The sequence below is a fragment of the Acartia tonsa genome, chromosome 2 (assembly GCF_053477335.1).
Source record: "Acartia tonsa isolate MP-2025a chromosome 2, ASM5347733v1, whole genome shotgun sequence".
NCBI lineage: Eukaryota > Metazoa > Arthropoda > Copepoda > Calanoida > Acartiidae > Acartia > Acartia tonsa.
The window spans coordinates 34,700,527-34,717,673 of record NC_137261.1 but is presented as its reverse complement, the minus strand read 5'-3'; the positions used below and the strand labels follow the sequence as shown (position 1 = coordinate 34,717,673).

At 30.0% G+C, this 17,147-nt stretch overlaps 1 protein-coding gene across 8 annotated transcripts in view; it reads left to right on the top strand.

Moving 5' to 3' along the window:
- The window catches only part of LOC145311659 (sodium channel protein 1 brain-like), a 209,137-nt gene that overhangs the window by 136,606 nt on the left and 55,384 nt on the right, over window positions 1-17,147 (top strand). For all 8 annotated transcript variants that reach the window (XM_080150617.1, XM_080150614.1, XM_080150616.1 and 5 more), the window contains 3 exons: window positions 11,062-11,113; window positions 12,375-12,455; window positions 12,620-12,731. In XM_080150617.1, coding sequence (XP_080006743.1) covers window positions 11,062-11,113; window positions 12,375-12,455; window positions 12,620-12,731 — 245 coding nt within the window. The remainder of the gene's footprint in view (window positions 1-11,061; window positions 11,114-12,374; window positions 12,456-12,619; window positions 12,732-17,147) is intronic.

Here is a 17,147-nt window from a genome sequence, read left to right as displayed (position 1 = left end):
AAAAAAGGCCACCCTCCCCAGTATATACTTTTATATTTCAATTTGATATACGGTATTATTCAAGATAACATTTTGGGGGCTGAAGGCAAAGCTATATGATAAAAAGATGTAGAGAAAATTACAACATTTTCATTTGACCTCTAAAAGTAAAATTTGTAAACTACTAAATTTCCAAGGCTTGATTTAATTATCAAATTGTTGAAATGGTGAATCAAGAAATTCTCATATCTTCCTCATGCTCTTTCATCCTATCAAACACATAATAGGTTCCCTATCATTTCAATCCATTTAATTTGTAAGCTCTGTAAGAGTAAGTTTCAGGGGAAAAAATTCTAAATAATTAAGGTTTTTTTACACGAAAAGAGAGAAGTTTTTTTCATTTCAAAAAGGCATCAGTTTTCATGAAAACTAATATTATTTAATTTGTACAAATTGTACTATGTATCTGCATTAAAGGTGAACCAATAACATCAAAAACTTTAAAGTATGAAGTCATTCTTGTTTAAAAGACAAGTTTTACCAAAATTAGAAACCATTTTATTTAAATCTATGTGAAACTATCAAAGAAAATATTATGAAACGTTAATCATAAATGAAAACTGTAACCAAAGTATCTATATTATATCCAATGATGTTTCTATATGTTTGTGTAATCCTTGAATATTGTATCCTTGAATGTAGTAATGCTCTCTAATATTTACTTTGTTTCATTCTTCATTATTAAGTGGCTTATTCTCAAAGCAAATTTGAATTGTATTCAGCTACAGAATTTCAATTTCTCTCTTTCGCATTATCTTTCTCCCATCCCTTCTCCCCTTTCTCCCTTTATATTATATTTCTTATCTTAAGAAGCGAGGCTCCTTAATAACAGTTTAAGTCCTTCTGTCTGCAAGGGATAGTAAAAATCCTTTAACATATGTATATAATATGTTATGAAAAATTACGCGAAATACACTATGCACGGAGGCAGCACTAAAAGTATCTCACCCCCCCCCCCCCATATACAGTGTTGTCCGATTTTTGGAAACAACCAAAAGGAGTATGAAATAAATAAATAAAACAACATTATAACCACGGCAACAAAGTATTCTACTGATTACATTTAAAATTTGATTTCATTTAATTCCATTCCTTTAATTTGAATGACAGATTGAAAGATTAACTCATAAGGGATTTTTGTGTCTGTAGATGAAAGGACAAGCAGTTTTTTTTTAATATTTCTTTTATTTCATTATCAAAATAGGTTGGTTATAAGTGGGTCTGTTCTGGCAAGCAATAGGGTTTTTAATCTATAAAGATTCATGCCATACTATGTATTTTACAATTATTTCCAGCATGTATAAATATTTAATAATTGCGGGCTAACCGCTAAGCTAAGGGAATATTTCCATGAATTCAAATTCGCGTGCCACAGTGCAAATGAAGGTGCTTTGACTTTTGTGTCAGAACCTAAATTGGGACATAGTGCATTTCATTACCCTAGGTTAGATAACTTTATTTCACTTTTCAATAAAATCTAAAATGCAGTGGTTTTTGAGAAAATTAAATTTGAAAATTTCAAGTTCAATTTTCACCCACTAGGGGTTACCGCATAACCATGACAAGAAAAGCAAAGATTATTTATCTAAAATTTTGAACAACTTTGCTTTTATAAAGTTCTTCATAAAACCACTCCTGAAGTAAGTTAATTAATGGCCGTTTTTATCAATTGCTTTGCTAAGGTCACGGAAATTCAGCCTTAAATAAATCATATATAGAGAGGTTTTACGACTGACTTTATAAAAGCAAAGTTGTTCAAAATTTTAAATGAGTTATTTAAGCAAACAAAATTTAGCATAAATGGATATTTAAATCCCAAGGTATTAAATGATCGAGCATTAGCTCATCATTTAATACCGAGGGATTTAAATATCCATTTATGCTAAATTTTGTTTGCTTAAATAACATTCTATTGCAACAAAAAGGTGATGTTAGCAAATAATTTCTTAAATAAAATCATAAAACGTTTTTTCATTTAATTTTCATTTTTTTCACTGTTGTGTTTTTATTTGACATTAAAAATAAAAATCATAAAAAATCTTCCAAATCAAAGAGAAAAAATCTTTGAATTATTGGTCAATTTAAGTTCAAAGATTTTTTTATTGTAAAAAGTTAATTTTTTAAAAATATTTTAGAAATAAAATCTTCTAACAAAAAAAAATTATCATAATCCAAGATGGCGTCAATACATGAAAATAATATTTTCAAAACAAAAAATTAAAACTTGAATATCTTTTTTCACAGATTGAATTTCAAAAATCGGTCTGACAGTTTTTCCAAAGTCAGTATTATCTATCGAATGAAAAAGGTTTGAAACTGATAGAACATTTCTTTATACTAAAACATATTTTTTCTCACGTTTTTTCCCACACTTCCAAAAAATGAAATTCAATGAAAATTAAATGGTTCTCACGTTAAAAAAATTTTCTCACGGGTCCTAAAAATGAAATTAAATGAAAAACATATGTACCATTTAAATGAAAATTAAATGGTTCCCACATTCTAAAAATTTTCCCACGCTTGACATTCTTGAAAAAACCTAATTAATTGAATATTTAAACAAACTGAATATCGCGTTTTTTGCAATGGAATGAATATTCTTTGCTTTTCTTGTCATGATTATGCGGTAACTTCTGGTTGGTGAAAATTGAACTTGAAATTTTTAAATCTAATTTTCTCAAAAACCGCTGCATTTTAGATTTTATTGAAAAGTAAAATAAAGTTACCTAACCTAGGGTAATGATATGCACTATGTCCCAATTTAGGTTCTGACACTAAAGTCAAAGCACCTTCGAAGGCACTGTGGTGCGTTAATGTTTTAACTGCTCAAAAGACAAGCCAAGCCATGAGGTGACTAACTTGCAAATTTCCCCAAGAAATTAACATATATGATAATTTGAATGCTGGGTGCTTTGCCAAGGAATTTTAGGCGCCTTTATAATAAAGCCTTTGTCCCATTTACTAAGCAAATTTAATAAATTTTCTTTATAAATTTTTTTCAATATTTTAGCAGATAAACTTTAAAATTTCCTACTTCTTTTATTCAAAGTATGGTTGTTTAAAAGCATAATGACACATTTTTTGGAACATGGATTTAATTTGTTATTATTAATCAATGATAATACAAGTATATCTTCAGCGAATATAGACGTGATGCTTTGAATTTGTTTGTACTCGTTTTTATATTGATAATGTAACCTATTTGTGTGTAAACAATTTGACATTATAGTGTTGCTTCGTTGTTTAAAAATAAGTATCTACGCAACTGTATAATGTAGATATTTCTTTTGATTGTTTTTACAAATAATTTGCTCATGAATATGTGTTCAATAATTATATTCTTTTGCAGCTTGTCGATTCTAAGTTAATACATTTAATAAATAAAGGTGTTTTACTTGAGGATCATTAGTTTGTTATTTTGGTTTTTGATTAGATCGCGTCAATAAGTAGGTCGAATTGTCCTAACGGGGGACAGAATCCGAAAGGGTCTCATAAACATTTATTTTTTATTTAATGAAAAAACCCAATTCATATTAATTTGCTTTTTCTTTATTAAACCAAAATTTGAAGTATCTCTAATTCCCATAGATACCGATAGTATTTTGCTTTTGAGTACATATAATTTGTATGTATGTGTTTAGGTATGTATAATTTGTATGTAAGTAAGTGCATATTGTGATAGGTATGGTGTGTATATAAAAGACCCTCAAAGTTTTGAAAGAACTTAGTAAAACTATTGTGAAGAAATTGTGTATGTTAATATGAGTTTAATACTGCGTAAAATGGTTGAGAATACTAATATCACATACTGTGTATTAAATTTATTATTGCTATAATATCCTTATAATACACTTGTTAATCCAAAAGCACAATGGCATTAACAGAAATGCATAAAGAAATAACTTACCTGGCATTAACTTGCATTTTTACTTGCTGGGTGTCACGGATAAAACTCTAAACTGCCAGGACGGACGATTAGTGAAACAGGATTATTCATGAGATTGATGAATTTATTCCATTATAATGTAAGCATGTAACAAAAAAATACATTAACATTAAAACATAATAGTTTGGGATTGAAAAATAATTGTTTCAAAGGTTAAATAAAATTTTCAGCTTATGAAGATCAATAAAAAATACTTTAAATGAACCATCAGAAAAACATTACTCAATGATAATTTAAAATTTGAAAAAAATATATCTGTTCTAAATGATATTCTTAGAAAAGGTAGCTAAAAATTGTACCTGCAAGCAGCAACTCCAATACAGTTAAGTCAATGGAAGACAGTAAACTCCAAATCTCAATCATTAAAAATAACAAAACAGCCACACAAAGCCAGATAACATAAAACCTGTTGACACACATAAACAGATTCTAGTCGTCTATGTTACTAAGAATATCATTAAATATAATCACTTCTTTAAGGAAAATATTCTTTACGGAAATCATATTTGTTATGAATCTTTAGTGAATAAAATTTCTTAAAAGTTTAGTTGGTTTCAACTAAACTTATTTGTCATTTCTCAAGTTTACCTAGAATTTATTAGTATTCAAGTTCTAAAATTTCAGGGAGTGAGATATATTCAAGAAAAGTTATAAGCCTTACCGTTTACCGCTTTACCGCTCATCTCAATCAGTAAAATTAATATTGGTTTGATTCAAAACAATTTCTAGCTTTGCATGATAATAAGATGTTCCAATTTACAGGATAAAAGGCATTTCCGTACTCGTATTATAATGCGATAAAAGTAAGTAACATCTTAAATGACTTTATCTTCTAGAAAATAAGCAGATGTATAAGTATTGCGCTAAACTATGATACGCGTTTAAATAAAACTTGTCCCTTTCCTTGGATATTTAATATGTATGCACAAGATAGGCGCTCAACTGCTCAAAACTAATTGACATTTGCGGTAAAGACGTCAAAAGTTTGTTGTTGCCGCGCAACTTTTAAATAGGTATAAGATACATATATTTTGTCACCAATTCAAGAGATTCTACTCCAAATTTGTAATAAAGCTAATCACAAACGGTTTATTAGGGACCCCTTAAAAATAAGGGTATCTTTAGCCTTACTTTAGTTTAGGGGAGATAGTCTACCCTTAAATTTAGTAATGTCAAGCTTAGGTAAAGATTTTGATAGGAATACTTTAGCCTTACATAAACCTATCATATCAATATAAGGTGCCCTAAGTTGTCTTCCTTTGCCAGCTCGCCCCTCCACATCTACCCTTTTCAAACGGTTCCCCCCCAATGGATAGCCATAACACTCACCATTCCCCTCCCCCCCGTCCCTTGGTGTTCTTTCAATTGGGGTTATATAAGAAAATTTTCATTAGCAAAGTTTCATTAGACTTAGAGGCATTAAAAATCATCATGAATGAGGCTGTATATTATATTTTAAGTTTTCTACATTTTTTCCTTTAATCTTAATCTTGTTTTTACTACTTAAGAGATTTTTTAGCTGATTAATAAAAACTCTTCCTATCTTTTATGTAAAAGATTTAGGAATCCCTATCATAAACCCCTCTCCCTTTATGATGCCCCAGGCTTATAAATCATCCCTTTTCATATAATTCTCCACCTAGGGTTACCTAAGGGTTTCGTTAATTTATTAAAAAAAAATAATGAATAAAATTGTTTCTTAGCTTAACAATTTAATATATTTTTTTAACAAAAAATTTTGTGGATTAAATTAAACGTTAATACAATAGAAAAAAATCTTATAGAATCATATAGAACTAAAAGCATACTCTTTGTAATAAGTTTTAAATATAACTCTTTGTAGAATTTAATTTTCACATCTACATAGTTGTTCATTCAATTCAACAAAAAGGATCAAAGGTTCAGCACTTTTTCCATTTCAAATATTTGATTATGAGTCATGTGATTTATCTATATTTCATGAGTGCCTGTATACCAAGCAAAGAAATCACTCTGTACAAAAAAAAATTTAAAATCTTTCTTTATAAATCTTACATCTTTCAAGTTTGGAGGGGTAGCCGCAATTATGTATAACAAAGATAGGATGTATGTCTGTGTGTGCGTGGGAATTGAATAGAAACTTCATTTGAAACTAATTCAGGCCATAATATTTTTTTTAATTCAAGCTAAAAGAACGATTTGCTGTTTTAAGAAATAACCAAAAAAATAATAAGGAAGTACAGCAGTACTACAGTATAATTAACCAATAGATATAATAGAACTAGATGGTCAATCGGAATCCATAATTTGTGAGACTTAACCCTTAACAGTTGGGCCCCTTGCCGCACCTTTATCAGTAGTTCAATGCCCCCCCCCCCCCATTATCTCAGCTCCTACTAAAGCTAGAGGGCTAAAAAAATTGTGCATGTCCCCTGTTTGATAATGAATTTTCGCTTCCTCCACACTTTTATTCAACAACCTTTGTTTTTACGTCCTTTTTTACTTAGGGGGGGGGATCACCAAAAAAAACATAAAAAAAAACTTGGGACAAAATACAACTTTTTGGGAGATATATTTTTCATCCCCTCCATTTTATTTATTTGGGGGAGGGGTTCCTGAACCCCATAAAACATCCCCCCAAACCTGTAGTAGTACATCCTCATCGTTATACTAAAGTAACAGGATGTTTGTGTGTCTGTACTGAAGGATCTTGCTAACCGCTGAACCGATTGGGTTCTCCTTAACAAGGTAGCTTCTCATAAGTCCTGGGAAGGTTTATAACTATTTTCTTGTGGGGTGGGACACCCCCAACGCCCCGAAAAATAAAAAATACCCCCCCCATTTTAAAAAATTTTTTTAACTAAAATTAAAAATGATGATGGAAGGCACCCTCCCCCCAAAAAAAATTTTTTCCTACCCAACAAAATTTTTTTTTTTACTTTTTCTTATAAGATTTAAAATAAGATATTGGGTTATCAAATTTGACTCCCCCTCCTCAAGTTTCCTAGAGGCCTCTAGGGGCGTAGCCGCTAGTAAGAAATATAGGTATATATATAGTCAATTTCAGGTTCCATGTATGATTCTGAAGGTCCTGATCCTCCAGGCATAGATGTCCAAGGGGGGGTGAAGTGGGGATTACCCCCCTCAAACAATTTGAGAAGGGATAAATACCCCCCCCCCCCAAAATAAAAAATTTCTAACAAAAAAATTTTTGGCGTGTTTCCAGCGCATTTTTAATACTAAATATTTAATAAAATTTAAATTACCCCCCAAAAAATTGAAAATTGAAGAAAAAAAAATTTGACAAGAAAAATATATGTATAACAGAATTTGATGCCAGATAGACCATCTAGATCTTAAATATCTATTCATTGGTTGTCAAAGGTGTTTTAAAACAAGTTAGAGAAGAAAGAAAAATTACCTGCTTTCTCATACATTTAAGAATACCTTAATTTATTTAGGTGTCCCTAACTTTTAATGTAAGCCTACCTTAAAGTTTTACTAAAAACCTTACATAAGTTTCCTAAGTAACCCTTATCAACCCCCCCCCCCCCCTTTCCCTTTCTTCTCTCCTCTACCTGCTTTCTTTCCAATTAAGTACCCTTTAGGTATTCCTAACTCTTTATGTAAAGCTAGTCTAATCCCCTCCCCCTTTTCAATGCCCCTAACTCATATATCAACCCTTTTGATCCACTTCTCCAAGGCTTACTTAATAAAAATAAAGGTTACCTTAATTAATTTTAAAAATAATAAGAATTAAAATTCTTTCATATGCAGACAATTTGATGTGGACTTTGTGTGGATTATTTTTAATTTCACTACAATAAAAAAAAATTATAAGGCAAGATCTTATAGAAATAAAAGCTACTCTTTGTAATAAACATATCAAATTTGATAATATGTGACTCTTTGTAGATTTTAATTTTAACATCTATATAGATGTTCATTCATTTTAACAAAAAAGTACATAGGTTCAACACTTGCTTATTTCTAATATTCGATTATGTGTCATGTGTTTTACCTATATTTCACATGGTGCCTATACCAAGGTAAGAAATCACTATATAACAAGGATGACAACATCCATAAAAGCGAAGCTCTGAAATGGAAGGACAAACGAACTTTAACACTTGTAGATTGTCAGAACTTAATTAGCAGAATATTAATGCATCAGTACAAACAATATTGTAAGTAAATTTGTTGCAAAACTGCATAAATAGATGATAATGTTTAAGGACATACTAACATTTTTGGGACTTATTTATAGAGATGCTTTACTCATAACATTTTACCTTGACAATTCTAACCTGTTTAAATTAACGAAAAAAGCTAACTCTCTGTGACGAACGTACGGACGACGGACCGACCCTAATTATAGAAAAGCTTTGCTTTTAAAAAACGTTTTTTAACCTAACTTTATAAATCTAACATCTTTAAATATTAGAGGGGTTGTAGCTATCATGTATAACAAAAACAGGATGTGTGTCTGTGTATGTGAAACTTCTTAAAAACTAATGAAGGCTATAATACATTTTTTTAATCTTTAAGCTAAAAGAACAATTAGCTGTTTTCAATAATAACCTTTAAAAAACATTCTACCAAGAAAGTACAAAAGTATAGTATAAGGAACCAATAGATATAGTAGATCTAGATGGTAAATCGGGCCCAACTTAATAAGGAATTTCCAAAGAGTTATCTTTATCCCAAGAAAGTTAACTATTTAAAGATGACTTCTTATATATGTTATGTTGTATGCTTTACATCATGCGAGGGAAGAAATTTTTCAACCATATGATTAACCTAAGCAAAGGCTTATCCTATGAAAGACTATTTATAACTGATTCATTTTGCGAATGATATGAAAAGATAATTGCTCTTTCTAACCAAATTCTGTTTACTTTCTAACCAATATATGGCAGATTGATCCTCCCCTGTATTCCTATTGGCTGAATTTGGGAGTATGTATCTATATTATACATTTTAATAATTCTTACTTGATATTTTCTTTATTGGTGTTCCTTTATTTCTTCAAAACTTGAATGACAGCTTTAAATGACTTATTTTTGATTAAATTTGTTTACGACAATTCCTCGCCCATCTATTATGAAGTGTTGATTTAGGGAAAAGAGAACACTGAAAACATTTTTTACTGTGCTAAGAAAATTGCTAATAAAACATCACATGTTTTATTTTAATAAAGCTTTATTACATATGTCCCTAACATTTCAAAATAATGTTTTCTTATTTTTTGGAATAACAACATTTTGGACTAGTAAAATTTGATTGGTTGTTTCATTAAGTTGAGTGTTCAAACGTTTCAACCCCCAATTTTAATTTACAGTAGGTGTATTTCTGTGTATCATCATTAGGGCTATACATTAATTTATTGGCCTTTGTCTTATCCCTGCTAACCTTATACCTGATTTATTACATTTATCCCTAACATTTCAAAATAATGTTTTCTTATTCGTTGGCTTAATAACTTTTGGGACTAGTAAAATTTGATTGGTTGTTTCATTAAGTTGATTTTTCAAACGTTTCAACCATCAATTTTAATTTACAGTAGGGGTATTTTTGTGTATCATCATTGGGGCTGTACATCAATTCATTGGCTTATCCCCTTGGATGCCTGTTTTTTTAACCTTTCTTTGTGAATCTAATATCTTTAAAGTTTGGTAGCTGCTATTTTAAATAACAAAAATAGGATGTTTATCTGTGTGCTGGGAAATCCAAGAGGGGAGGGGTATGTATGACCATTGTATTTACCTTCACTTTTACTTTATTTCTAAATGAAGGAACACAAATGAATAAATCAATCAGTTAAATGTAGATGAAATCAGGGATCTAAAGGGATAAGACAATAGTAGATAAATTGATACCCCGCCCAAATTGAATTTTGAGATGCCTAGGCAAAATTTTTAATTTGAACCCTCCTCCCCCCAATATAAAAAAGCTTGGACGTCCTTGTCCTGTACAATTAGTGGTTGAAACGGATGGATATTAAAATTAATGAACATACCAATCAAAATTTTGAAAAAAGTCCCAAAAGTTATTAAGCTATTGAATAAGAAAACGTTATAAAAAAAAAATTTTGGGGACTAATGTAATATTTTAGAAAGCTCAATGACCCCTCCCTCCCTGGATTGAATGTGAATTTGTACTTGCTTTCTACCTGACTTAACTAGATAGGATATCTTTAATGATTTAAGTATACCTAAGTAATTTTATGTCCCCCTAATTAAATAATTAAGAAAAAAAATAAAAAAAATATGAAAGATAAGTCTTAATTAGAGCAAAGTTTTTTTCGTCTACATAAATAGAAAAAAAGAAACATTATAGATAACTAAAAGTGTACTCATTGTAATAAATTTTGAATCATGACTCTTTAAATGTAGAATGAAATGATTACATCTATTTTGTTGTTCATTCATTTTAACGAAAAAAAATAATTTGCAAATGTTTAGGACACCTGCCCATTTCCAATATTTGAATATGATTTGTGTTTTTTTTATATATATTGGGGGAGGTTAATTTACCATATTTTTTATTAAAACAATCACCCTATAAAAATATTTTTAAGTAACTATTCTTTATAATTAGAAAAATCAAAAATATCTTTAAAGAGGCCTTAGATGGTTACTTGTTATTATGTATAACACAGATAGGGTGTATGTGGCGGAATTTACAAGGAACCGTGCTCAAAAACTTTAAAAAGATAGGAATATTTTTTAAAAATTTTAGTTAGAAAAACAATTGGCTGTTTTAAGACATAACCCAAAAGGTACTCGTATATCAAACCTGTTTTTTCTTGACATAGCTTAATGTAACTAAGAACAAAATAGGAAATTCTAGTAAACTTCATAAGGTACCTTAAACCTTTCCTAAGTTTTACTTAACATTACTACATTTAGGAATACTTAACAATAACTAAGAAACTTCAAAGGGATACTTAACTAAAAGCTTACATAAGCCTGACATAAGAAAATACCATTAGGGACACTTATCTTCGTTCGTGATTCTCACTAATATGAATATCTTATTTATATTTATTAGAAGGAAAATAAAAAGTGAAATGTTAATATTATTTTTTATTTTAGATTGAGAAGAGTGGAAGTGATTCTCAGAAGTACAAAAACTTTCAGGAAGGAGGTAAGAACAAGTATAGCATTGAAGATATTTCACTTTTTTAAATTTTCTAACCCACCTTCCACCCCCCCCTCTCCTATCTTACATCAAGCTTAAGCGATCATTCGCCCAAATCCACATTTTAGTTGCAGACAATCTGATGGTTATAGCTAATTGCAGCAGAGTTCAGATCAATAAAGGAACAAATTTGCTATTTTATAAGGTCTACTAAATAGGTTCTCAACCTAACATTACATTTTTACCGAAGCTTAACTTATAAAGTTTGGTATTGTGTCAAAATTTTTCTCACAAATATCTCAGATTTTTAAGATTCTAATAGATATAAAATTGTAGAAGAGTATTTATTAGCTTGAACAAGGATGACAACATCCATTTTTAGCTAAGTACAAAAAGTCGTATATGGACAAACGGACAAAGTTAATTAAAGAACTGATGTTAAGTGGTCATAAGAAAAGAATGATAGTATAAAAAAATAGAAAATCACAAAACATTTATACAAAAATATACATATATTTACGTATATATATATGTCTTTTGTAGCGAAAGACAGACAGACAGTTGTTTGTTGGATGCTTTTTGGTAAAAGTTAACCAAAAATCAAATATTTATCCTAAATTGCCATTGAGAAAATCATGTTTTCCTCATAGTGTTATGGACTGATTCACTAACAGACTGACGGACGGACAGACAAATAAAGCCATATAGTAGCTTTGATACTAAAAAGGCAATGGAAACTTTTAAAATTCTATTCTGTATGTTTGTCAATATCTCTAATCCAAATCCTGTAAAAGGATTGTGATGTTGAGAAAACTAATATTGACCTGAAAAAAATACAACGATCCTTTGGAGAGAAGCAACATAAAATTCATTTTGTCTTTCAATACGTTAAGCTATAAAGGAAATGTAATATTACGGGCTGTTTTTTAAGATAAATTTAAGAGTTTTGTGTGTAAAAATCTCCATTTTCAATTAGTATCCAGTATGCAATTTACTTTGTCAGTCATTGAGGCAACAAGTAACATATAATATTTTTATAAACGTTTTGTGATTTTCTATTATTCTTCTATCTTTATTCTTGTCTCCTCTCTCTTTCTTTTTCTTCTTTCTTATTTGCCTCTGAAAATTTGTTGTACATATATTTCCATTTGTCCGTTATTCCATCATGATTATTTTTGCTTCGCCACTTAATGATTTTGTTTATACTTGTTTTGTGATAAGTATTGTATTATAATTGTAATGAGAACTAACACTATCCTAACTGTAGATGAAGAGGACATGGAGGGAAGTATAACTGATCATGAGCTAAATAGAAGATCTGTATCAGAGAGAGATTTTAATGAAATATGTAAGTATTTTATTTACATTTACAACACCATTTTAAACAAAAATTAAAAGAAAAAAACATATTTAAAAATTTAAGGTTTAAAATAATAATTATATTCATTTAGAAATTAAATTAATTTAAGAAATTCTCGTGATTGGGAAACAAATTCCATTTTTATATTTTAGATAAGTCGGATAAATCGAAAAGCCTATCATTTACTCAGCAAAGCAGCCTGGCTACAGAACCTCAGATGCACCAGGGACCAGAGGATTGTTGTCCTCCATTCTGTGCAGGATGGTAAGTTAATATCAAATGTTTCAAGAAGTAAAACGTCTTAAAGAAAAAGAATAACTATTTGTTTTCTCTGCGACATAAGTCATAATTTTTGTTGAAATGAATTGTTGTAAAACATAAAATATATTCCTTAATATTCATAATATCTAAAACTGTCTTTTATTTATAAATGAAGATGATCTAAAAATATTCTAATTAACTAAAACATAAGATTATTTACCTAACAACTCTTGTAGTTATGATTGAAGATACCTATGATGCCTATTTGTTGTCTACTAATTACAGGGTGTTTCAGAAAAAAATGTGTTTTCCTTCATACTACTAAAAATAATGCCAATACTTGGTATTTGTTTTTTTGTAAAAAAACTTTTTATAAGAACAGAGTTGTGTTTAAAATATTTATAATCTAAAAATGTACTAAAAACTCACAAATTATTATAATCTTAAATATCTTCTGAATTGATCAATGGTAAAAACTGTTTAGTTTCTGAAAATAAACCATTTGAATGGCCCTGTATGTATAGTATACTTCTAACTAATCTGTATCTGCAGCAACTAAACTTAGACCCAATACAAGACTAACATACACACAAAAACAAAATAAAACAAACAAATATACAGACACTCAAACAAAAATATACCCAAGTCTAATCTATAACTGCACCCCGTAAAAAGATTACGTAAATAAACTCGCAAAATAGCTGATGTAGGCAAAAAAAATACACTTGAATTTCCTTTCGTCTTATTAAAAATTAGGATAACACGAAACAGAATGAGTTTGATTTTCATACAATAAAATTGTACAACAGCGTTGCCACTGCCAATGCCTCTAGTGAGCCTATTTTGAAATCGCCTCACCTAATATCGATCTTTAAATCAAAATGGCAGTGGTGAGCCGGGAAACACATTAGAAACGCCCACTGGCTCATTATCATCGCAAAATGACTACTGCCACTGAGCCCTTGTGTGTTTCCCGGCTTACCACTGCCATTTTGATTTAAAGATCAACGTTTAAATGGCAGCACTGTCAGTGGCTTTGGGTGGGCAGCACTAAATGATTTAAAGATCCAGTTGGAAAATTAAAATGAAATTATTTACAATTTGGCAATTAATACAAAATCAAGAATATGTGAATGTTTTTAAAGTATCAATATTTTAGCTGACTAGACCTTATGCAAGTAGAACTTTTTTGTAAGTTAAGAAGTATATAACCATTAGCAATACATAATATTTAGATGATAAATGAATGAGCTAGTAAAAGTAATAACCGTATACTGTATAAACATACATATGTGCATATATGTATTGTATATCTCTAACATAATTAACTAGATACCATATGTATGAATATATATATGTGCTTCTTTCCCCATTCAAAGTAAATACTTTTTTACACTTTCTATTATTTTAACAAGAAATACTATCAAATAAATTCTGCTCATTAAGCTCTGATACTCTACTGGTGTTCATGTGCTTTTATCTTTCTATTTTATTTTCTATTTTATGGATGTTGTCAACCTTGTACATACATATATGTGGGTAGGCATTTGACACCAGCTTATACCAATAACAAAATTAATTCGAAAAAAATCACGATACCTATACATGGTTTCAGCTGTCGTTGGGGCGCAACATATCGTAAAATTGACGACTTCTCCATTAGCCCCCCACATACTTTTAAAGATTTATTTTACTTCTTGGTTATACCTTATACCTGATTTGATACATGTGTGTTTTTATTCTATTGTTGGTATTGTAATTGATTAATTAGATTAACCTCAACTAAATACTATGGATAGGTTAAATGAGCGTATTCATAGTACCATAACTCTTTTCCGTATAAAGTATAAAAAGAAAATTATAATTTTCATTAAGAGGTGTTAAACGATTGGGCAATCAAAATGTGTTCCATCATCGTTTTAATTTACTTTACGTGGTCTACAAATAGCCTAGACCAGTGGCGTGCACAGCAATTTAAACCATTATGGGTGAAAAAGGGGAAGGAAGGCCATACCCATTTCAATGTTAGGGGCTGTTGTCATCCTTGTTTTATTATACATTTGGTTCTTCTCTTTATCATCATTGGAGTCATTAGGCTAAGTATGTATCTTATATGATTGTAGTGCTCACTCAATACTCTAGTAAAATTATACTCCAGCTTTGATAATTTAAAGTCTAGATTTTTGTAAGATATTGATAATCATGGAGTATAACTTAAGTTTATTACATTTGAATAGAGTAGTTTTGATAATTATGTGGTGTAACTGCTAGTGTCATAGGCGTCCAAGGGGGGGGGTAATGGGGCGATTACCCCCCCAAAAAATTTTACCCCGGGGGTAAATTTTGGGGGAGTAAACAAATTTTACCCCTGCCAACAGATTTCAGGGGGGGTAATTACCCCCCCCCCCCCAAGCAAATTTTACCCCCGGGGTAAATATTTTTTGGGGGGGGGGTAAAAAAAATTTGCGGTGCGCTTCGCGCGCCATTTTACCCCCCCAAAACCCAATTTAACCCCCCCCCTTAAAAAAATTTTACCCCCCCCAAAATAAAAAGCTTGGACGCCCCTGGCTAGTGTAATAACCAAAGTCAGACCAATGTTATCCTGATTTAGTATATAATACCAACATAATAATTATACAGTATAATAGAAAACTACAGCCAAAATAGTAACATTCTTATTTAAGAATTTTTAAAATTTAAGACAATTTTAAAAGAGAAAAACTAAAGCTTTCTTTTTTCCACAATCTTTATCATGGCGAAAAATATTTACTCAACCAGAAAGCATAAATTTCAACGTATTTCAACATTAAATAAAATAATTTTCAGTTCCTGAAACATAAATTAATATAATTTTAGATATTTTTTAACTGTTTTGTTTGACCACTGCACTGTATGGAAAATGTTGTATTATAATAAATGGGGCGTAAAGAAATATGAAGGCCGCCTTGTTTTAATCTAATGTCTGATTTGTTGAGACATCTGAATGATGTATTCAACTAGTCATCCATATGATCATGATATGCTTCTTTCTGCGAATATATAAAAATAAAGAATAATAATAGTTTCTGTCCTATTTATATTATTTTCCTGTCTAATATTGAATGATTGATACTTATGTTAGCTGAACTTTATCAAGCTATGCTATTCTTAATTTTAAATAATAAAAACAAATAAGTTTTACCCGATTAGTTCTTCTGAAGATAGTTGGTGCTAAATCTTTATAGTATGTCACAAGGCACTAACATCCCAACCAGTATAGATAACTAACCCTTTGATTGCCTGACCTTTGTAAGAAATTCCTAACTATACAATTAAATAGTAAAAAGGTTGTGCCTGTTTTGATGCCCCCAACTCTTAATATTAATGTCGCTGAAAATTTTGCCTTCATCAATTTGAAGAGACAATTTGTCTGTTTCGAATGAATACATTGAAAGAATTGGGTATAGTCTCTTTCGTTAGAACGCCTCTAAAGTTGCGTTTTTTCGTATTTTTACAGTAGCTTTTGATAGGTATTTTAGGTTAGGTTAGGTAAAGTTGGGTTAGGTGATTGCCCCGCAAGGTTAGGAAATTGGCCCAACAGGGTTAGAGCAACCCGCAGGGGATAAAAATAGGTGAAAAGCCATTGGGAAACGCCCCTTAAGATGTGTTGCAACGAAAGGGACTATACCCAAAGATTTTATTCAAATGATTTAAAATTATTAAAAAGGACACAAGATGAGGTTTTAACAACAAAAAAGCATTGATTTTAAGTTCTAAATATTTTTTTTTACTTTTAAAGATAAATGCGAATTTAGGCATTTTTTTCATTTTAAAAAAAGAATATTTCTTCGTTCAATTTGATAAGAAATTTTCAAACAAATATCATTTTACTAAAGATTAATACTTTTTATTTCTAACACAGTTCACTTTACATTTTAACAGATTGAAATGACATAGGACTGTAATTTCCCCTGAAAACTGAAAGTTAATGTTTTGCAATCTAGAATTACAGTGAGTACTTGTATCAATTAACGTAGTTTGCTATAAAACAACAAAATGTTATAAAGCCTTTTCAAATTTTCTTTTACAATCTTAACAAATATATAATTGTTGGGATCATAACGGGTAATCCTAGGTCACAAATAAATGAGTCTGATCTTATTTTGAAAAGAAGTTCAATCTTATGTTAATTCATATGATATAGAAATAGATAGAACAATAGATCACAAGCAACACGATTTATAAGTTTAATTTTTTTTCAGCATGGCTCAAAAACTGATTAATTTGTGGTGTATTTAAACCTGCCTATGCTATACTGAAAAAATGCAGGCATCGTATAGAATACTAGACGATAGCCTATTAAACTAAGAAAAGAAAAATTAGACATAGAGCTGGGCACGTCTTTATAGCATGCATAAGCAGCCTAAATGATAATCTGTA